The sequence below is a fragment of the Diadema antillarum genome, unplaced genomic scaffold (assembly GCF_040938485.1).
Source record: "Diadema antillarum isolate AM-2024a unplaced genomic scaffold, OU_Dant_1.0 seq00001020_RagTag, whole genome shotgun sequence".
Classification (NCBI taxonomy): domain Eukaryota; kingdom Metazoa; phylum Echinodermata; class Echinoidea; order Diadematoida; family Diadematidae; genus Diadema; species Diadema antillarum.
Window position 1 is genome coordinate 1,005,258 of NW_027271855.1, and position 7,819 is coordinate 1,013,076.

The following is a 7,819-nucleotide window of genomic DNA, read 5'->3' on the forward strand; positions in this document are numbered from 1 at the left end:
CAGTCCTTTTGTTTACAATCTATGGAATTCTAGTGTGTTTGATGGTGATTGAACTTGAGGTAATTTCAGTACACATTGAAAACACAGCTATTCTGAAAATTTTATGTAATCTACTCTGAATGTTTCTTCTTTTGTCTATACTTCAGTGGCAATGGTCGACTAGCATCATGGGGTGCCATTGTTGGCTTTGTCGTCATGATGTCACTGGACGTTGGACTCGGATGAAGAATGGCCTCGACCAAATCAACTGCCTTCCAAACTATGACTTTACATAATCTGAAGGGATGGCTAGTGAACAGTGAAATACACTCCTAGTGTGCTGGTAGTTTATGAATAGCTCTGTCTTCCAGAAACTCAGCTGTCCAAGTTTGTTATGAGATCCAATATTGTAAACCATTTTGATAACGTGGTGTGCAGACACATGTGTACCATTACCTCACAAAGTGCCTTGAATGTATCTTTATAGAAAGTACAGTAGTACACTTTGTTTAAATTGTTGATATTGGTAGATTAGTGTGTAATGATTTTTCAGAATATCTCTCTTCTAAAAGAAAACAAATGCTTATCATTGTTTTGTCTGGTCAGAAGAGAATTTACAGTTTGACTTCATAACTGTGATATGGTTTTTTTATGTGTTTGTTTATTTGTTTGTTGTTAGTCTTTTTCTATAAGAGCTGAAAATTTTAAACTTTGTAGGTTAGTCAAATGTCAGTCAGCCATTGGTTGAATGTGGTTTATAATATAGGGTCCATTATCAATGTTTTCCAACAGCAGAATATTTTTGTGCAATCATTAATGGCCAATGATAGCAAAGCAAATGATAGCAGAACAATATTTTCAGCTCTATCTTTTGAATGAATCAACAGTATTCTAAAGAATTCTTGAGAATAGTGTTCCAGAAGTTGAGCAAGAGGTAATTTGTGGTGTTCACAGGGATTTGATTTCAGGAAGCTTGTGATAAAATCTGTATACATACTGCTTGTACAAGTTGCTAAACTGTACTCTGGTGTGAGGTGAGCTCTGTGGTGATGCTTCAAAAATGGCTACCACTGAAAATCCAGGCAGAAAGTACAATCATGTATGTGTGACTCTGAAAGTACTCTCTGACTGATCCATATGATTTAGCAGACTAAGAGTTCTGTTGTCCAGATTGTTAGTTCTGTTGTCAATATACAAAATGGTCTAAAGTTGGAGAGAGCATTGTGTATATCCCTCCAATACCAGTCAACCTAATAAAGTGTTACATGCCTCTAGGACCTATTCATACAGGGAGCATCATATTCAGGGGCTTAGGGCTGTTTGCCTGTCAGAATGAGTTTAGAATGAATCCATGTAACCTGATGATACTTTTGATGAAATATGAGTAAATGGCCATACATGTACATACTGATCAAATTTGTGTTCATTCAGTCAAGATCAAAGGTAAAGAGTTCAAGTCCATAGCAAAAATTGTGCACATTTCAAGTGATTATTTATGAAGCATGTGAAAGAATCAAATTATCCAGTGTACAGTGACATTACATACATGTAGATTGAAATTTGATGTGCAGCATTTCAGACATAGTTAATATATCCAGGAATAATAAAAATGTAGAAGATTGCACTGTCGTATGTTATCAGAGTTACAGACATTCAATTATTTATGGTATACTGGGAAAGCTTGATGTCATATTCATAACTGTACTAGTATTTCTTACTAAACCACTCATCATAGCGGTACCATTTGTGACCTGCTACAACAAAATGATCCTAAAGTCGGGCGAGGTCGATTATTTGAAAATTGCATGATATAATCCCCTAATCTTTCTGCTTTAAATTGATATATAACACATTTTATAAAAATTATCGGCTGCGGAGATATCGATGTTTAAAAGAGAGCATGTCGAGACGTCTGGAAAAGCACTGTTTCGAGAAAAGCGCCCTAAAAGTATTCCTTTCGACGCAATCACGATCAAGGGACACGCAAGTCAGTTTTCACCTCTGGACAATAGAAGGTAAGCCCTAGCAACCCCCCAAGAGTTAATTCAAGCACATCAGTGTCGGCGGTCTCCTCACCAACCAATCAATGACCAGGATGTGAGAAGCGGCTGAACATAGCGCACCCCGCCCGCACGTGCGCCAGTCGACTGGGCAGTGTGCGAGCTTCACGCTTCGGTTAGCAGTAAGCAGCAAACTGACCAATGAGATCACTCTGGTCGTAGTTAGGGGCGGAACCTATCTGTGGCGCTCAATCCAAATTTTCAAACCAGTTTCTGCTTCATTGAAACGCCAAAAAACATGGCTCAGAAAAACGCCATTTTTTAATCTTTCCTTTGATCATTTTCCTTCAAAATTTCGACAGATGATAGAAGACATGTTAGACTCCAATAATATATCAAAATCAGAAAATCGGAAGTTTTGACCAATTTTGATGCTCTGACTTCAAACTCGATTTTCACGGCCTGACAGTGCGCGACTTTAGGACCTTTTTGTTGTAGCGGGTCACATTTGTTAGCTTATCAGCCCCCCCCCCCTGCAAAAAACAACAACAAACAAAGCATAAATAACAAAGTACACTAGGTGACTGCTGAGGTAGCACAGAACAAATGCTAGTCTGTCAATTTACGACAAGTGCAATGTGTCCAATATACTGACTGCTAATGTTGCTTTGTAACCTCAAACTTGATTTTATCGAAGTGTGATTTTAATATGCCTGGCTAAGTAGGCACGGACAATTAATGTACTCTCACTAAAGAAAACCATAAACTTTTATTGTGGGGAAATAGAAAATTTGTTCTGAATAAAAGCAGTTACAGGAGAGCAGTAGATAGTCAAAAGTTTAGTACAATTAAACAGATGACAAACTGATATTTTTTTTTTGTGAAGTTTTTTGAAGGATTTCACTTTCACTATTCTGAAAGGTTGTTATTCGTAAGGTTTGCCAATCCAAAAATGAAATAAGTTTGTCTTTACGGAGGCCTATCAATCCAAACATGATAGAAATCTTCCTTTTTTTCCCGGAAGATTTGTTAATCGGAAAATGAAATAAGGATCGTTAATCCGTTACAGTGGGAAAAAAAGGTGAATATACTAACAAACCTTGAGATTTACAAACCTTATATTGTTTTTGGATTAACAATCCATGAGGATATTGAACCTTGTTGATAACAGCCTTGTCCATTTCGGATTAACAAACCTTTGGAATATGAACTTTTATTTCATTTTAAAGATCCTTGGTAATAATAAACCATATTTCACTTTCGGCATTACAAACTTTTGGAATAACAAGCCTTCCGAATAACAAACCTTATTTCTTGATTGGATTAACAAACCATTGGAATGATGGACCTTTGGAATAATGACCTGTAACCTAATCCTAAACTATCCCTTTCTTACATGTGTTTTCAAACGAAGCATTAGCATTCTATAAACAACAATATAGGCCTACACATAGTTTGTATGTTTACATCATTATACTGTATTTGTTCAGTTTAAACTAAGTTTATATAACAAAGGAAATTGCTGATCCCAAGGATTTCGTTGTAATGGGAGTGCACTGTATAGTGAATGTGTTTGAGCAGTTAGAGACAGTTAAAGTAGCTATTCATGCAGAAACATTGTACAAGCAGCAGATGTCCCTGAGATAGCAATTATTGTTCAGTATAACTGCCCTCCAATATTTCTTGTGGCCATGCATTTCATTATAAACATGTTATAGAAAGTTGTTATTTCAAATTCAGTAGCTTTTACATACAAGTGTACCAAGTTGTTAAGGAAATTTACACAACCTAATGTGATTCACTTGAAATCACTGGTTAAGGTTCTGATGTGTCGTGCATTGAGTTGAAGTTGTAGTCTCCATGCCTTGAAAAAGCATGTAGATAAAGTTATCAATGCAAAAATTCGATTGTAATTTTTTAGGTGACATATTTCTCCCAAGTACAGGAAGCTGCAACAATTTTTTTTCCAGCATCATAGATGGCTGTTGATGCAAATTTTTGTGGAGTGCCAAACAAGAATATAACCCTCAAAAGAGAGATGTTTGAAATTAGAGCAGCTGCATTAAAACAACAAATTTGTGGAAAAATAGAGAAAGGAGAAAAAAATACTGCTTTTTGACAATCAAAAAATATCCAATTTGGTGATTGATTATGATATGTGTGTTGGCAAAGAAATCCTCATGTCCTTTGCCCATAAAGCAAAAAGAAATTGTCCTGTCAGTCTACAGGGGGAATAGACTTTGATTGTCATGGACTGGCTGCAAGCACAAGCACACTCTTTCCTAGACATAACTTATGTGAAATCAGTCAAAAAGTTGGCTCTCCAGACAAAAAAAAAGAAGAAGAATTAATGGCACGTTTGCTGAAATATATTAGGAGATCGCTGTCACATTCCCAAGTCAGCTCTTTTGTGAGGCCCATAGGATGCCATATTAGATGGATCTTAGATGACAACTACGTTCATAGCTGTGCAATTTTTGCCGTAATTCATTCATCTGGCTTTCGGTTCTTTGCTCTGACATGAAATACAACAGTAACACATGCTCCTTGACTCAAAGTGATTAAGTGCAATAAATGAGGCATGGTTTGATCAATGTAAAATAACATCTCTGTTGTAATTGCTTGTGATATATCAGGCTGCTGCAAAGTTTTCCCAGCAATTACATTATATGTTAAAAATAAAAGAAGCATTGGCCATCAGGGAAGAAGAGAAAGATAAGGTTCAAACTATCCAAGTCTGATCTTCTTATCTTTCAAATTAGATAAAGTTCTACATTGTATGCTTTTTGTCAGGTAGTGTAAAGTGATTAAAGAAGTACATGTGGCTCTACATTGTTTTAGTAAATGTTATGAACAATTATGTGATGTGATTATGTATTCTATGTTGCATTTTAACCTGATTTGATGAGAATGGTTCATTGTCAGTGAATGTTACAAAATATTACTGTTACTGAATATTCCCTCAGTACTCAAGGAAAATGTTTAAGATATCCAGAGGCGTTTTCACTATCAGCAGATAATCCTCACACAGGGTAATGATGTCATTTAAGAGTTTTAAAATACATCCAACTATATGTACAATATAATATACAAATGATACCGATATGTATTGATTTTAAAAAAAAAAAATTTTGATTACTTGCCTTCTGCAATTGCTTATGTAATGGATTTTTTTTTCTTTGTTTGGATATGTACGAGTGGGGAGTTTGAAATATTACTGAGAGTGATAGCACCCAAGTTCTTTTCATACAAAACATTGTCAGTCTTAATATCAGTCAAATATGAAGTGGTCATCAATAAATTATCCATACTGGAATCTTGTATGTCAACTCTAACTGAGCAATCTGTTTTATCTGACTATGACATTTCAATATACATGTAATATGTTCTTGTTCCCCCCCCCCAAAAAAAAAAAAAAGAAAAATCAAAATCAAAATCAAAATCAAAATCAAAAAAATCAAAAATTAAAATACCACTGTCATAATGTGAATAAATGAATTACCCAGTACTTTGTCTATGTTGCATAATATCACAGAATGAGATGCCCACAAAAGATAATTATAGTTCAGTAGTGATCTACTGTCAAGCCAGAAAGTTTACTATGACAGATTCAGGGCTGGCCCCCTTTGGGCTGGGACCAAATTGGATGCCAGTTTTCACATTTGATTTTATTTGTGAAAACACATTGGTCAAATTTTCTACACGTAATTGTCACCAGTGTGACGGAATAATTATATTGTTGGACACAATGCTCCCCACCCCCACCCCCTAATTTGTCATTTAGTTCTTCCTAGGTAAACATCTGCAAGAATGTGTGGAAGGTGAACTTACAATGCTATGGTGAGCGATAGACCAACTGATATGGGTACAGTATCTGGTTTTGATTTGTGTGTGTTTTGTTTGTTTGGTGGGTTTTTTTTTTTTGTCGAGCCCACCGGAGGTGAGGGGAGACTAAGGGATCGCCTGCGGCGTCCGTCCGTCGTCTGTCCGTAACGCTACAAAAACTTCAATAACTCTTTACTCTGGGCTTCAATTGCAATCAAACTTCGAGGGAAGAGGGGTCACGCAAAGTTCCACATTAAGGTCACCTCAAGGTCAAGGCTCACAGGCAGGGGTCAATTAACTTTTAGAGCCCAATGTTAAGTTTTTATGGCATGTTTCTATTATGGGTCATAACTTTTGATCCATAACTCCATTTGTGACCAAACGTGGATGGTACATGTCCCTTGGGGAGTGGATGATCACCACAAGGTCAAAGGTCACAAGCAGGGGTCAACAAACTTTTAGAGCTCAATGTTAAGTTTTTATGGCGCATTTCTATTATGGGTCATAACTTTTGATCCATAACTCCCATTTGTGACCAAACTTGGATGGTAGATGTCCCTTGGGGAGTGGATGGTCACCACAAGGTCAATGGTCACAAGCATGGGTCAACAAACTTTTAGAGCCCAATGTTAAGTTTTTATGGCGTGTTTCTATTATGGGTCATAACTTTTGATCCATAGGTCCGTTTGTGACCAAACTTTGATGGTAGATGTCCCTTTGGGAGTGAATGGTCACCACAAGGTCAATGGTCACAAGCATGGGTCAACAAACTTTTAGAGCCCAATGTTAAGTTTTTATGACGCATTTCTATTATGGGTCTAACTTTTGATCCATTGGTCCGTTTGTGACCAAACTTGGATGGTCACCACAAGGTCAAACGTCACAGGCAGGGGTCAACGAACTTTAAGGGCCCAATGTTAAGTTTTTACGGCACGTTTCTTTTTTGCCATAACTTTTTACCCTTTCATATCTCTTTTTATATGTTAATATCTCTTTTTAAAAAATCTGTTATATCCCATTCGCATACAATTTCTTATACGCGAAAGGGCGAGGTACATTATGGCACTTGCCTTGTTTTGCGGGGGGAGGGGAGGGGGTGGGGGTTTATGCCTCCACCACGAAGTGTTGCCGGAGGCGTTATGTTTTTGGGTTGGACTGGATAATTCTTTTTTTTTTTGACAAAATGAACTTTTATCCAGTACTATTCCAATCAGATGAATCTTCTCAGCGTTTTGTTTTTGGGTTGTCCATCCGTCTGGCTGTCCTCCCGTCCATCCATCAGTAATCATCAGTTTTGTGTACAGCGTAATGAATTAAAAACTGTTTGAGGTATCCTAACGAAACTTGGCATATGTATGCATGAATGGATGAGGTTTTGCCTATCAATTTTTGGATGCACATGCTGAAGGTCAAAGGTCAAGGTCAATTTCTTAAAATTTCACAATTTCCCCCATATCTGTGCAATGCCTGAAGGTATTTTCTTGAAACGAAGTGTTTTATAAAACTTATTACCAGATAAAAGATTCTCTAGGGATAGTTTTGGGCCATGAGGTCAAAGACCAAAGGTCAAAGTTCAAGTGGAAAAGCTAAAATGTCACTTTTTTTCTCTTCATATCTTGGAAATGCTCAAGGTATCTTCATGAAACTTAGTGCTGTACTGGGGTTTTCTGTTTCCTTAGTGCTATATACTGCCGACAATAATTATCTTGGGAATTTGGGAGTCATGGGGTCAAGCGTCAAAAGGTCAAGGGTCAAAGGTCGGGTTGAAATGCTAAAATTGGACTATTTGATGCTTTTTGATGCTTAAATTATACTTTTTCTCCATATATTGGAGATTACTCAATGTATAATCAAACTAGATATATACATGCATCACTGCACAATGATTCTGTATAGGCAAAGATTTTGACCATGGGATCAAAGGTCAAGTGAAAATGTTAAAATGTCACATTCCCCCCTCCCCATATTTTAAAAATAGTTTAAAATTTTGTCATGAAAATTCATGTTACAAGTTA

General features: G+C 36.7%; 1 protein-coding gene across 2 annotated transcripts in view; it reads left to right on the top strand.

The window, feature by feature from the left end:
* The window catches only part of LOC139742779 (zinc transporter ZIP11-like), a 40,084-nt gene extending 37,585 nt beyond the window's left edge, over nt 1-2,499 (top strand). For both annotated transcript variants that reach the window (XM_071653298.1, XM_071653297.1), the window contains one exon: nt 147-2,499. In XM_071653298.1, coding sequence (XP_071509399.1) covers nt 147-225 — 79 coding nt within the window. In that variant the 3' untranslated portion in view covers nt 226-2,499. The remainder of the gene's footprint in view (nt 1-146) is intronic.
* Nucleotides 2,500-7,819: the final 5,320 nt, after the last annotated feature.